Here is a 15,311-nt window from a genome sequence, read left to right as displayed (position 1 = left end):
ACTACTGAGCCTGCGTGCTGCTACTGAAGCCCGCGCGCCTAGAGTCTGTGTTCCACAACAAGAGAAGCCACTGCAGTGAGAAGTCCACGCACTGCAATGAAGAGTAGCCCTCGCTCACTGCAACTAGAGAAAGCCCGCATGCAGCAACGAAGACCCAACGCAGCCAAAAATAAAAATAATAAATAAATAAATATTTTAAAAAGCTTCTCTCTTTGTACTTTGCTTCTTTTGTATTTTCCCTAGTTCTGACATTTTCCTACAATTCATATAAAAACATATTTTTCATCAACAAAGGTCTTGGTGATAATCCCTTTGTGATGTGTGATGTGAAGGAAATTTTAAAACTACTTATTTACTGAGCATGAGGAAGGTGTAAAGGGGGAATCACCTTGGGATTACAGAAGAAAAAAACGATTTGGGGAAAGAGAGAGATGAGATAAAGGAGAAAGGAGAAGAGTGAGTCCTAAGAAAGGAAGGAGAGGAAGAGGAAAAGGATGGAAACGCCAGACCGAAGTTCTGGTCTACCTTCTTGTTTACCTCTTAACCACAGAGGTCCCCAAACACTGCTTTTCATCCCCAGGAATGCCAGAATGACACACGTTAAACTGCTTAGTCATCTGCACAGGCTGTCTTAGGAGCAAACAAATACGGTTCAAGATCACATATTTATATTCCTTAACCTTGTTCTAGAAGGAGGGGTAAGAGTCTGGGTGGAAGCATTTTCTTGGCTCCACACCCCCCAGGGGAAATATGACCTGAGGAGGAACAGAACAGGGTCCTCTAAAGTGTGGGACCCCCTTGCCCAGGTGTGAGGGCGGCAGTATGAATAAACCCCAGGGGTCCTCTAATCCTGCAGGACACAAGCCCTGGCACTGACCCAGGCTTTGTCTACATATCTCAAAAGAGGACGGACCCAGAATCCCAGGGCCACTCTGTATATGGGCTGCTTTGTTGGCGAGCAACTGAAATCTGATTCCAACTTCCTGGAACTTTGAGGCCAAAGAGAAACTTTGGCCTTGGGCAAAGACCCTGTGGCTGGGATTTGCACATTTATGCATTTGCGTAGCACAAGTCAGCTATCTGGGAAATGCTAGTAAGTACAACAAGCAAAATTACAAATATGTATACTTTCAAGAGGATGATAAAAAAACGTGGATTGTGTGTCTCTGACAGAGGATGCCTTTGAGTCCAAGGGTGTAATTAAATAAATAAGTAATGGACAGCCAAGACGTGGCTGAATCAGCTTCTGCCTTGTTTCACTCTGGCCTTGAACTACGTGTCCGTGTTTCATCATCCTTACAACTAAATCCTCCCTACAGAGCATTAGAGGGAAATGCACATTGCGTTGGAGTTCACGGGGAGATGGGGAGGATTTCAATCCCACAAAACAAAAACAGAAATCCCCAGGAGCCAGAGCTCTTCTCCCTTAGGTGTGTCCCTTACTGGCCCCTGTCTGGGTCCCCTTGACTCCAAGTTTCTTTTCGGGATGCTTTCTCTATCTACTCTTTTGTGTCAAGTAGGTCCAGCTCTTGCTCTCAACTTGCATACTTCACTGGGCATGAAAAACACCTGCAAGTCGGAGTTTCTCAAAGTGCCAGCATCAGCGCTACCTGGGCACAAGGTAGGAATGTAAAGTCCAGGTTCCCACCCCAGACTCACTGAGTCAGAAACATAGCACCTGCAGGTTAATGAGTTTTCTGGGTAAGCCTAAAGCATGCTTCCAGGTTAAATTAACCTCACCTCTGAAAACAGTTCACTCATCTTTGTTATTCAGGCAGCCCCGTAGGGAGGGAAGATGAAAATCCTTCTCTTGATGCTCCCTGCCCCAGGCCCCTGGTTTATCAAACTGTTCTGCCAACACAAGTATGTGTGTGTGTTGGCGGGGGGAGGGGAATTCTCATTCTAAGCCAAACTGTGGCAGACAAATGACATCCATCGTAAAAAAATTTTTCGAGAGAACATTAGTAAAAGTTTAATTCGCACTCCCCAAAGGTACCCACCCATAGTCTCTTGTACATCTTTCTAGATTTCTGAGCGCACAAGTAAATATGTTTATACTTTTAAATAAAAACCCACAGAAGTAGTTTGTACTGTTTGCTCATTTCAGGTTTTTGAAGTCTTGTCCTTGAAGGATAAGAAATACTCTGAGGTACGGAGGTATCATAAATTATTCACCCTTTCTACCCTTTTTCTTGACATTTGGGGCAGACAAAACACAGAGGTATGGAGAAATCAATCAGCTGACATTCTTTGGTCTTTTCACGTTTGCGGCCTTGCCAAACAGGAAATATTCGAAAAGAATACACAATTCTGATAACCAAGTAACTCTATACGTTTAGGACTACGAAAATCGCAGGGAAGAAAAGGTGAGACCAGGGGCTGAGATGCGTCGACTTTACATACCCTCCGAAACCCAAAACACAAGACAATTAAAAAGTAAAAGCTATCAAAAGCACCCAGCTTGACAGTCCCAACTTCTAAAAAAACAAATGCGACAATATTATGACCAAAGTCAGTCATAACTAACTACATTTCCAGACAAAGGGACTTCAGATCTTCAAGGCGTGCCGCGTATACCTCATTTTCCTTATTTCGTGTACTGCAATCCACGGACTACACCCTTTGGAGGAGAAGGACTGGTTTTTTCCGCCGTTCCAGGTTTCTGGGCGTTTTAAGGGCGCCGGGCGGAGGGAGCCAGCAGCGCGGAGGACAAGGCACCTCAAACGGCCCTTTGGCCCCGCCCCCCGTGATTCCCGGCCACTCGCGTCCCGTGGGGAGCGGGCTGGGAGCGCGGGCGGCGATTGGTTCCGGGCCAGGGTGGGCGGGGTGCGGCGGCCCGGCATATAAAGGTTCCCCGGCGCGGCGTGGTGCTGCGTCGTCTGTTTGCGTCGGCATCTTCTGCAGTGTTTCCCGCTTTTCGTGTGGCCTTCGCAGCGGACCGGAGCGCGTCCCCGCGAGTCATGGTGATGAAGGCCGTGTGCGTGCTGAAGGGCGACGGCCCGGTGCAGGGTACCATCCACTTCGAGCAAAAGGCAAGGACCGGCGTGGGGAGACAGGCGGCGAGGCCGGGCCCGCACACCTGTGCCCGGGAGCGGCCGGCGGGGCCTCGGGCCTACCTCGCCACGCCCCCGGCGCGTGGGTCGGCGGGTCGGCGTCCCCCGGGTCCTCGGCCGTGCGGCGCCCTCAGAGCCGCCAGCCGCGCGCGGCCGCGGAGTGCTGAGTCACCGGGCGAGCCTGGCAGCGGCTGTGCGTGGCGAGGCCTGGGCGGGAGTGCAGGGAGGGAACACCCGGCCGGCCCGGTGGGTGCCGACCACCGCGAGTTTCGGAGGGAAAGAAAGCGTGGGAGGAAGGCCGGTTGCCCCGGCGCCTCCTCGGCGTCCGTAGGCCCGGGCGGAGACCTGAGGTGCTTGAGGACGCTGCGGCCCTTCTTGCGGGCTCAGTTTCTGGGTCCTGAGATACCGCGGATGCTGAGCTGCGCAGTCCGAGGCCTGGCCGGTCCTTGAGACCCGGGGGTGGCGGATGCGGCTGGGCCGTCTGGGTCTCGTAGCATCCGTATCCGTTTGGGACTTCTTTTCCAGCTTGAGCTCTCTAGTTCAGGGGGTCTGCAGACAGCGGCCCGCGGGCCTAATCTGTCCCGAGGCGGTGTTTGTACAGCCCTCGAGCTCAGTGGCTTTTGTATATTTATGCTTTTATTATGTTTGTGTTTAAAGGGTCGTGAAAACAAGAGTAGGCGACAGTGATCCTTTACAGAAAAGTTTGCTGATCCCTGCTCTAGGTCAGGGTCCTCCTCTAAGGGCGAAGAGGACGGCCCTGGCCAGAGCTCCAAAAGCCAGAGATCTAACAGCCTCCCTTGTTGGGGGTTTTCCAGAGGAGCGATTTTTAACTCTGGGTGCACAGCAGACTCATTTGGGGAGCTTTTTAAACTACAGATAGCAGGGCTCAACTCCGGATCAGTTACATCAAAACCTGATGGGGCGCAGTCTGAGTGTTGCTCTTTTTAAAGCTTCCAGAGTCGTTCTTAACAGTGCATGGAGAATTGAGAATTCCTGTTGGTAGAGGGTAGTGGACGAGGTTTGGAAGTCCAGCGCTAGGAGACCCAGAGTATTTCCATTGCATGGAATTGTCACTTCTGTTCTTGGAGCATTCGTTTAAACAAATTCCCGGTAAAGTGACTTCGAAATTTCCCTACCGGTGGGCCTGTTCACTGAGATGGTAGCGGACAGACCTCTGAACGAATCTTGTAAAATAAAGTGTACAGACATACAGACTCATTGATAATACTGCAAAACACAGGTGTTGTGAGGAAGGTGCTTGTGATAAGACTGTCCCCCCACATCTTAGTGAGGTTACCAGTGGGTGGAAAGTTGTTTATGTTGGCTTGTTAATCATGAGGGAATATGAATGAGATTTAGTCGTTAAAGTGATTTCTGGAAATGTGAGAGGACATGCAAAGGAATCTAGGTAAGTGTCCCCCATCTGTGAGATTTAGACGAGAGAGAGCTTATATTTGAGCTTAATTTTTTCCTTTAGGTGGTTTCCAAATTTTCTGGAAGAGGCTCTTTGACATTTGACTGAATTTTGCAGTTTTCATTTGCAAGACTTGGTTTTGTCCATCCCCTTTCCTCTCCACTAGAGAACCTAAGAAGCCTCTGAGGGATTCTTTCCCTGTGGCCATTGAGAAAACGACTCCTGGTGTTGCATTCAGAAGTCACACTGGTTTTTCCACCTTCCCTGAGCAGCTTCTATGGCTCCCCCTCTTTTAAGTTCCAACTTCATTTTGGTGGTGCTTTTTGTACCTGATAAAGACCCTTGGATATGCAGATGTATTAAATTGACAATAAACTGTATTTCTTGGCCTACTGAGTGTTTAAAATTTTGGATTAGTTTCCAGTTTCAAAAATCGGAAATTTTCACCTATAAGTCCAAATTCTTAGCTTCTCTTGAAAAATCTGGAGGTCTGCCCAGACTGAGCCTTCATTAGCCCAGGGCTACGCTGTGCTGGACCAGTGTACATTTCTCCTGCTTCCCTGACCTGTTTTACTCATTTGAGACAATAGCCTGGTCCCTGCAGGGTTGTACCCAGGCAGCTTACTGTTGAACTTCTTGTGCTCTATGCATTACCAATTAAGTGGAGGCTTGGAAGAACCTGCCATGTTTGTCTGTCTGTGCTCTTGATGACGTGGCATGTTTTGGGGAATAACTTTCACATTTGGGGTTCTCCAAAATTAACGGTTGTACGTAGAAGAATCATAGTGTATCTATTCTCAAAAAGAAACACAAGAGGCAGCGGTTGCCAGGCCACTTCCGTTGAGCAGTGGTATCTAGCCAGGGGAAAGTAGGATCTTCAAGGCCAACACCTCTTGGAACTGTTGGCCCTGGCTTTTTAAACAACAAAGACACCGTCGTGTACTACTATATGGTGTGGATGCTGTGTCTATTTTATTTTACTTCCTAAGATCTCTTTGTAGCTGTAGAAGTAGCTTCTTTGATTTCTGTATGTAGCATGCGGTACCATTATCCATCAACATTGCCTGAATTGCAGTGTTTTTTTTTTTCACCTGCTTTAGTGTTTTATTGGTCTTTCTTTTTGGTCTCTGTAGTGGAAAGGTTATCTAGGTTTCAATGCCTAAAAAGACTTGAGAAAGCAGTACTTCTGGTTGCACTAGGATCAGTCCTCCAGGGGCAGTGAGGTGTACGATATTTTCTGGCTGTAAATCAAAAATAGCCATGCTGGAAACTGATAAACACCCCTCTGGTGGAGAGTGGAGAACAGGGATCCTAGGGTAGCAAGTTGGATATTTTTTTTTTCTTTTTAAGGCAAATTTGTATGATTGCTAACATAGAAGAGTGCATGAAGAAAGTAGGGCGCTAAAAAGTGTATCATGTGCTAACATTTGGGTTCAAAAGGTTGATTTGTACACATACACTCACTATGCGCAAGTACGACCTATTTGAAGTATTTACATAATAAACAAGAACGTATTCATATTACGTATGAATAGAGTAGTTTAGCAGCTTGCTGGAGGTTCACTGCTGGAAGGTGGCGGACCTGGGATTGGGATTTGGACACAGATTTTTCGACTCCTGAGTCCATGTTCTTTTCACTTTCCTGTGAGTGGTAAAGATAATTCAACTGTTTTCCTTGTTCAGAAGCATTTGCTGTCTCAAACTTCTTGCACTTTTCTTTGAATAAAGGAAGATGGGACGGTCGTGGTATCGGGATCCATTACAGGATTGACTGCAGGCGATCATGGATTCCATGTCCATCAATTTGGAGATAATACACAAGGTGGGTGCTGTGCTGGTTTAGTGACTGACAGTTATTTCACCTAATAAGATACACTTGAGTTGAGTTACCCCCAAACATTAAAAACTTGGCGACATTTTTTTTTAAAAGTCAAGTTAATATGACTACTAAAGTCGATCTCAGGGATAAAAATGGCTTTTGACTGTTCCGTGTGGAATGGAAGAAGGAGTTGATGTTTGTATCGTGATTATGGGTTGATTATATAAGAGTCTCAGGTGTGTTTTAAGAAAACAGTAGAAAACAACACAGCTTCTTTCTGACCTTCCCCTTTACTCCCAGGTGTTGGTGAGCTGGGGCTTGAGGGCGGGTGTGGCAAGCAGGGTGCATTTATCTACAGAACCCTGCAGAGGTAGCTCTGTGCCTCTAGCCTAAGGGCCTTAGCGGGGAGGGGCAAGGTACAAACTGATGAGGGGGTGTAAACTGTTCACGCTTTGGATTGTGCTTCATTTTCTCAAGTTGGGTTTAGAAGCAAGTCAACAAAAGCTTATGGGTTAAATTGCTGTATTTGAGTAAACTTAGTGTTCAGACTTTTTATGATGAGAACTTAATGCATTGTGCTGGAACGTGTGTGTGTATTGGAGTATAATTGCTTTACAATGTTGTGTTGGTTTCCGCTGTACAGTGAAGTGAATCAGCTATATGTATACATATATCCCCTCCGTCTTAGAACTTGTTTTTAATGTTCCATAATTTGGTTTCTGTAAATAGTGATTTAATGATCAGATTTGATCCATTTCAACAATTATAAAAAGTCCCGGGACTTCCCTGGTGGTCCAGTGGGTAAGACTCCACGTTCCCAATGCAGGGGGCCCGGGTTGGATCCCTGGTTGGGGAACTAGATCCCGCATGCATGCTGCAACTAAGAGTCTGCGTGCCGCAACGAAGACCCGGCGCAGGCAAAATAAATTATTAATTAAAAAAAAATTCCTCGAGTCGTTTTTTTTGGTTTTACTGCTTCTGCTTTGGGGGGTGATTGCTCTGTGGCTTTGACTTACTGTGCTACTTTCTGTAACCTGCATGTCTTCTCCCTGGGTAGAGGATGGATAAAAGCTGTAAACAGGGGAAACTTTGTCAGCTGTTGAATGAAGAACCATGTCATGAAAGAGCCTCCTCCACTGTTGTGGTTGTGTTCTGTGTGAATGCTGTTCCCTGGTGCACTGGAGTGCCATTTTTACAGAATACAGTGTGAATGCCCCAGAGTTGTGCCGGGCAGCAGCCCTTGGATTAAGGTGCCGTTTTACATTCTGCATGCACGAAGTAAAGGCCACTAACAGGAGAGCTGCCTGGTGGTATGTTGCTGGGGAGATAAGTTTTTTGTAGTTGAGGTGTCCTGTTGTCATGTGAACTAGGATCATTATCATGGGATTTTAATAGAAGAACCATTGAAGATCAAGTCTTGGCCTTCTCATTTTACAGGGCAGTGAAGAAACCAAAGCCCAGAGAAGGGTATTAATTTAACTTTACCAGTGTTACCCAGTAGTTAGAATGTCTTTACTCCCTGCCCGTTTTGTTTAATGTGTTGCTTTCTGTTTTTATTAGCCTAGAAGTCACAGTGTGGGTCAGTACTTTCTCCATTTGAGGTTTTTAGCAATGACCAGTTTCTTTTTAGAACTTATTTTGGAATTTTGATTCATAATTTAACTTTTTTTTTTTTTTTTTGGTAAACAGGCTGTACCAGTGCAGGTCCTCACTTTAATCCTCTATCCAAGAAACATGGTGGGCCAAAGGATGAAGAGAGGTGAGTGACCTTAACTCTTTTTGAAATGATAGCGACGGCTTTGAGGGGGCAGTGTGGATATATGACTTGCACATTGCGTGCTAAGATAATTGCGCCTCTGCTCTTGAGTTTGTTGCCCCCATGTAACCCCTTGCCCCCAAGTGCTGGAATGGCTTACTCCTTGGGCTAAGGAATTGACAAATAGGGACACTTAAAGCAGTTTGGTTTTGTAGCATTTATTGAATATAGAGCTCATACAAGTGTCAAAGGGAACTAATACAGGAAATGTCATGAATAACAGTACTGTCAACCACTAGCAGAATAAACCATCGTGAAACACTGGAAGGTTTGTAGGTAAAAATTTGATATTGAAAATTCAGTGAGACTCCCATTTGTATGTATTTGTTTTCTGAGGGCCTTTCAGGAAAATATTAAACTTAAAGGACAAGGATTAATTTATTTTTATATCAGAGGCCTAGGGGCATAGCTCTGCCATGCCAGGAATTAACAGGCGTAACTCAGTAACTTAGAGTTTACCCTTTGGTCCTTTACCTGTGAAATTAGAGGTGCACCCCATCCCACCACTCTTCCCAGAGCATTGCTTTATAGACTTGAAGCCTGTGTTTGAAGAGCTGTGTGTCTAGAACATCTAGTTACTTGTTTTTAAACTTACATGTTTTCAAGGTTTTGTCAGTCTGGAAAAGTGGGTTCTATTTGATATAGACTATATCCACCTCTTAGCCCACCCTTGTATATCTGACTCAGTCCATTTTTAATTTAGCTCATGAACTAAAGTTAAATAGAAACCAGTCCTAATCCCTCTAATGCTTTTTCAACGTTAGGCATGTTGGAGACCTGGGCAATGTGAAGGCTGACCAAAGTGGTGTGGCCAAAGTGTATATTGAAGATCCTATAATCTCACTCTGCGGAGACCATTCCATCATTGGCCGCACAATGGTGGTAAGTGTTCATATAATAAGCATATGCATGAAATTACTTCTAACACATGGTCACATATGTTTTCATGATTATTAGTCCTGGTTTCTAAGGATCCATATAAATTGTACTTTTAGTTCAGATTAGGAAAAGCAATTATTTTATTGGACGATTACAGTGAAGATGAATTAATGATCTAGGTCAGTTAAGAACACTGTTTTGCTAAGGTGCGGTAATAAAGTAGATTACATTTGATCATATTAATTAGATCTGTGTTACAGAAACAGGAGTGGTCTTTATCTAGTTTTTAAATGGCCAGACTTTCTTGCCACTACTGGGTTTCCCCCTTGTAGTTAACCAGAGCATCTTAAGTCTGAAATCGGATGGACCTCAGTACTAATATTCATTCATGTCTGCAGGTTATCATCACTTGTTTAATATGTGGGAAGCAGTTGCCCCAAGTTACGTAGAGCTGCATCTGGTTCATACAGAACACCACCTAGGATAGGCTCCCTTTTGCCTGCCCCAGAGGACAGTTAACATTCAGTAGACACCTCCTTTCAGTTGACCCTTTTATTCTTAGAATTTTCTTCACCTGTAGTTGTGAAGCAGAAAAATCACGTATCAGTGTTTGATGAGCAAAATTTAAACTACTACTGCTTGAATACGTCAAGATATTTTTAGGATTACCTCTTGTTTATGGGTCCGTAATTAGGCATGATTTTGATGTTCTTTTTTGTTGTTTACTTTCTTTTCCCCCAAAGCAATTTATACAATAAAAGAATGACTACTGTAACTGAGATTACTAGAATTTCTCATGTTGGATTCAGCATGTGGCAGCCGTGTAACCTAATTGTATGGGTTGTTTGTATTTCATTTAGAGATAGCACTGCTTACCTAGTGTTTAAGGGTAAATATTTCTTTGCATCAACAAGAAAAAGCTTTGAGGAGTAGTTTCTACTTTTTACTATTAGATTAAATATTAGTATACTTTCCTCCTAGTAAAATTACTTTAACATGTTATTTTCTAATATTAAATGGTTCTTAAGAGTGTTTTGGGTATTGTTGAGAAGAGATGGTAATTGCTTGATAGCCCTAAGTTAATGTGTTCTTAAAATTTTTTTAAAGGTCCATGAAAAACCAGATGACTTGGGCAGAGGTGGAAATGAAGAAAGTACAAAGACAGGAAACGCTGGAAGTCGTTTGGCCTGTGGTGTAATTGGGATCGCCCAGTAAACATTCCCTAGGAGGTGGTCTTGAGTCCTAGTAACTCATATGTTAGTTATCTTGCTAGTTGTAGAAATTTAACTAGATAAACATTAAACACCGTAACCTTAAAAGTGTATTTTGTGTGACTTTTAATTGCTTTAAGTACCTGTAATAAGAACGGATTTACGATCACTTGAAGATTTGTATAATTTTATAAGACTCAAAGTGTCTTGTTTCAGTGGTCTCTGTATTTTGCCAGACTTAGTCACATATGGATATTATTTGTCTGAATTTCTTCAGTTCTCACTCAAGCCTGCAATAAACATTCTGTGTGGCACTACTGTATTTTGAGCCTATTAAAGTATCTAAATTGAAATTCTGAATTAGCTCTGATACTCATACACAGAGCTTGAATGGAACAAATTTAGTAATATGTTGACGGGTATTAACTTTCATAGAGCTCTTTTTTGAAAGTGTTTGTTTTAAATGAGATCAAAATGTTTAAAATTTTAGCAACTGGTACATTTAGCTAAGACTAAGCTGAACTTTAATCTCAGACAAATAGGCTATCCTTTGTTAGCTTTAGGGAAATTAAAGTGGTACCTTTATTTTAAAAAGTAGATGTTACAGTTTAAGAGAGCCCTTTGACAACTTTCAGTGAAATTGTGAATGGCAAGTTAGTTAGAGCCTCAGGTAGCTGAGAAGACACCTACCTGTCAAATAATAGCACATACTCCATTTTTGTAGAACCGTGAACGTTTAGTTTATAATAAAAGTAGAGGTTGGCACAATCTGCTTTCAGATAAGCTCCTTAAAGAAATACATTATGCCACTGTAAGGTGGAAGCAAAGAGATGTCTGATTGTGGGCTCTGTTTGTTTAAGTACAAGAACTGACACACCCAGTTAGCGAATTCAAGTCTGTTTCTCTTAATGGAAATACGTATCTGCAAGAGGATGCTTTTTAAGCAAAGTGTTAATCTAACTCAGGTTTGAGGGTTATAGTTTATTAATTGAAAATTATGGAATATTACTTCTGATAGAGAAGCCAGATAAGCAACATTTCTGGTTGGTCATAAATTATATGATGGACTTTATCAAGCGAAGATCACTTAGGAGAGGAAAAGCTAATTTAGAGTAAGAGTTTGTAGTGGTGGTTTGTTTTCAAATTTTTAAATTGGTGATAACAGTATGCTCACAATAATGGTTACAACTACCATCAGGTAGGGAATTTAAAAACAAACACTAACAGATTTCATAATGTACAGTTTTGTTACATAAATGGGATAAGAAGCAAATACAGGACTTGCTTGTGTCCTTTAAAGCCTCAAGTGTAATTACTACCACGTGGTACTTTAGGGGTTTTGTCATGTGCAAATAGGGTGACCTTAATACTTTCAATTGGAAATACAGGGCTGTGAGTCCTTGAAATCTGAACACCAATCAATCAGGTGTATATTTATTTCCAAAAGCAGTTTCAGCTGGGACTTTTAAACTTCTCAGTGGGCCAACATAATACTGAGGATAGATTTTATAACTCAAATCTTCATATATGAAACCGGATTTTCTCTTACTTTCCAAAGGCAGGGACTCGAGAACATTGCCCTAGATAAATACACTTTGCCCCCATCAAAACAAAGGTCTTGCTGCAGAAAACTCAAAACCAAACTAATAAAGCAGCTTCGCCTGGGGTAAAGAAAAGTTATCATCTGTTAACACACACTGAAACTAGGACAGTTTAAAAATGTGATTTGAGAAGAAAAAAAGCTTCAAGGCCAAAAGTTCTAGGATTATGTTTGTTAATGGTCTTTTCCCTGGCACTAGGTAAGCAGCTTTATGTAACTGCTTTTCTGTACTACTGTTTCAGGTATAGGTTTGATTTGGCTTTGGATGTCTTCATGTAATAGCTCTTGGATAACCTACAACTAATTTTCCTAGTTAACCCAACAATTTTAAGGAAAAGAGAGAAGTACTTTGTAAGTGGCAAAAAGTTCAGTTTACCTCTGCCCAGCAGGGGACTTTAAAAAAATGGTAAAGAAAGGCAACAGGCAAGGCTTGTAGAAACAATAGGTTGCATTTAAGTCCTTAAACAGGTAAGACCATAAGCTTTTAGGTTGCAAATACTAACCTTGATTTCTTTCACCCTTTTGAAAAATTTAATGGGATGGTTAAGAAAAACACCCAACCTTCTTTCTAAATAAGTAATACCCAAGCAATCAGATAATTTATAGTACAATGGGTAATGTTGGGGTCCAGTTTTTCCCCCCAGCGAAAAAATTTTTTTACAATTATTTAGGGCAACATTTACCACAAAGCCAATGGCAAGAAGCCCTTGACTGAATTCCAAAACAAGATTTTCAGTTAACATTAAAACCACTAACCTTTGCCTTACGATTGAAATGCTAAAAATAAAAAATATTACAAATGGAAGTGTTTGAGAATAACTATATAAAGATGTCTATTTCCATCAAATATACAAGTCTAATTTAGACTCCAACACAGTATTAACAGCTCAAACTTTGATGGTGAACAATCCTTTTCCACCTTAATGCAGTGTAGGAAGAATAGCACACATTAAAGTTTGTTACGAAAATAGAGTTTATTAAAAACATCCCTATTGTTTTTGAGGAGCTTTCACCGTTACCTTGTCTTAAATTAAAAAAAAAAAAAATAGAGAGCACTTCTAATTACGATTTGTAAACTTTTTAAAGTCAAAACTTTTAAAAAGTTACAGCAAAAAGGGTAATATTTATTCATATTTTCAGTATTTTTTGTTATTTTGTGGCTATTTTTAAATAGAAGGGAAGCAATCAAATTGCTTACAATTCCCCACCAACTACTGCGGGGCTGTGATATAGCAGGAGCAAGTATAATACAGCATCTGTACACTTCAAGCTCTACACTCCAGGAAGTGTCACTGTCACATGTGGACAAATTCCAGTCTCTAACGAGGAGCCTCGGCTGCTGAGCCAGAATCCTTTTCAGGTTCAACGGATGAGGTAGCCTCAGCAGGTAACTCTTCAGAAGGTTTTACAACTGCAGGCTCAGACTCCCCCTTATCAAGTTCTGAAACAGTGTCTACATTTCCCACTTGGCTAATGGGAGGTTCAGCGGTTTTGTTACCGCCTGCCCTGTCTGTCACCTCGGGCTTCTCCTTGCCTCGGTTTTCCTCCTTCTCTCTACGAGACTCTCTATCTCTAGAATCTCTCTCTCTGTCTCGATGCCCACTAGAGCGTCTATTCCTCTCTTCCAAGTCTCTGTGCCTGTCCCGGTCAGGGCTCCTTCTTCCCCACTCTCTCCTTTCACGATTACTATTCTCTCTATCATCATGACGGTTCCCATACCGTTCCCGGTCATTTTCCACCCTATTTCCAAAAGATCTTCTTCCAAACCTTTCTTGGTCTCTACCTGAAGTGAACTGCTGCCTGTTATCGTTTCTAAAGGGCTGTGGCTGCGTCGGCGGCGGCTGGTTCGACGGCGGCTGCGTCGGCGGCTGTTGCTGCGGCTGCGGTGCCGGCGGCGGCTGCTGCGGCGGCGGCTGCCTTCCATCTCTATCCTCGGGACCCCCTGGGCCTGGCCCTGGGCCCCCGAGCCCTGGCACTCCACCGGGCCGGACAAAGGGGCCGTGGGGAGGAAAGGGACCTTTCATTCCATGAGGCGGAGGCATCCCGAAGCCCCCGGGGCCTGGTGGCGGGCCTCTGTGCATCATATGCGGAGGCACGGGGCGCGGCGGCAGCAAAGGAAAGCGTGGCAGGTGAGGTGGAGGCATTCCCGGCGGGCGCTGGAGTGGGATCAGGCCGGGTCGGGCACCAAGAAGACCAGTGGATGGGGCTTGGAGCCCGATTACAGGGCCGGGTGCAACTCCTTGAGTACCTGCGAGGCAATAAAAATTAAAGTGTAAATAACATAACATAGAAGGCAGCATATTCTATTTTCAATTATTTCCTGTGGAGCTTGAAGCAAAATGAAATTCAACCCAAAACCTTCAAATTTCATACTGTTTGCCTGTCTACCTAGCAGAAAAATGTGACGGCCCAGTAACAACGCAGGGCAAGCAGTCCTGGAGATACATACTATGTATACACATCTACCTAGGATAGGTACAGGTCAAAATAAGCTGCAAAAAGAAATTGTAATATACCAAATTCTGGAAAGAGTATGTCAGAATCTCCTTCTAGACAGCCTTGACTAGTAGCTGTTTACCACTCAAAATACTTGAGAAACACACGGGCACTGAGATAAAAGAACTAATGAGATAAAGAACTGAACTATTTGACCCAACTGAAGGTTATTTCAGGTGTACTCTTAGAAGAAAACTTCTTACTCTAAGTCTTAATTTGACTTTTTACTAGGAAAAAATGAGGTCAATAACCCAGAAAATCCAGTGAAGAGGGAGGTTTCTTTGATTCTATGTCATTAAAATGCTTTGTGCAGTTATTATGCAGTAAGCATTACTTTAATGTTTATAAAATAAAGATCCATACACAAACGTAGAGTTTATTTTTACAAGTCCCTCTTCAAAGCACAGCATAACGTGTAAACTGCTATGCCAAAATGCCTGCTGAACAATGCTGAGTGCCCAGCCAGTCACCTTCTATTCACTTTCCCAAAGGTGGCAAAACTGATAAAGTTAGTGCTGCTGCTCAAAGTGACAATGACTTGCTTTATTTCCCATTTACACGAGTGTGCTTATGCTTTAAGAATCAAACAAATTCAACCCGTCATTTATAATACCATGGAAAAGGAGGATCTGTTGTGGTTCACAACTTAAGTAACAGGTATCGTGGTCTCTCAATTTATTTCTCTGCAAATATAAACATCACAAGGCAAATACTATGACCAACAAGAGTTATTCTAATAAAGGAAAATGTTCCAGATATTGTCAAAATGTGCCATTTACCCATGTACTGCAGAAATGCCTTTGAGCAAGTTGTGGGTTATGACCATAAACTGGCAATGGTGAGAAAAATGCTTGCGTGACACTGACAGAAAAACCACCAGAGAGCAAACCCAATAGTTATTCATCTTTTTGTCCCCAGCATCATATTATTTTATGTTTACAGTTTCAATCACTTCCACTCACTTTAGCAAACATTTAACAAGTCCTATTTGCTCCTAGATTTTCTGTATTAACAATTAATACT

General features: G+C 42.9%; 3 protein-coding genes across 7 annotated transcripts in view; 1 reads left to right on the top strand and 2 right to left on the bottom strand.

Annotated features, from left to right (window-relative positions):
* The window catches only part of TIAM1 (TIAM Rac1 associated GEF 1), a gene marked incomplete at its 5' end in the record, with an annotated part of 524,442 nt that extends 521,665 nt beyond the window's left edge, over positions 1–2,777 (bottom strand). Inside the window, one exon of the mRNA XM_081234975.1 lies at positions 2,578–2,777. The remainder of the gene's footprint in view (positions 1–2,577) is intronic.
* Positions 2,778–2,860: 83 nt separating this feature from the next.
* On the top strand, positions 2,861–10,514 carry SOD1 (superoxide dismutase 1). The gene is made up of 5 exons (XM_081234985.1): positions 2,861–3,032; positions 6,196–6,289; positions 7,976–8,045; positions 8,867–8,984; positions 10,089–10,514. Exons 1-5 carry the CDS (start codon positions 2,961–2,963, stop codon positions 10,194–10,196), a joined length of 462 nt encoding a protein of 153 aa, XP_081091111.1. The 5' UTR covers positions 2,861–2,960; the 3' UTR covers positions 10,197–10,514.
* SCAF4 (SR-related CTD associated factor 4) overlaps positions 8,993–15,311 on the bottom strand; it is a 59,975-nt gene continuing 53,656 nt past the window's right edge. For 4 of the 5 annotated variants that reach the window (XM_081234983.1, XM_081234981.1, XM_081234980.1 and 1 more), the window contains one exon: positions 12,748–14,040. In XM_081234983.1, coding sequence (XP_081091109.1) covers positions 13,112–14,040 — 929 coding nt within the window. In that variant the 3' untranslated portion in view covers positions 12,748–13,111. Of the gene's footprint in view, positions 9,556–12,747; positions 14,041–15,311 lie in introns of those variants that run through there. The other variant, XM_081234984.1, reaches the window with a different exon arrangement.

Source organism: Mesoplodon bidens (assembly GCF_964165515.1).
Source record: "Mesoplodon bidens genome assembly, chromosome: 5".
NCBI lineage: Eukaryota > Metazoa > Chordata > Mammalia > Artiodactyla > Ziphiidae > Mesoplodon > Mesoplodon bidens.
This window is presented reverse-complemented; position numbering and strand designations above follow the sequence as displayed.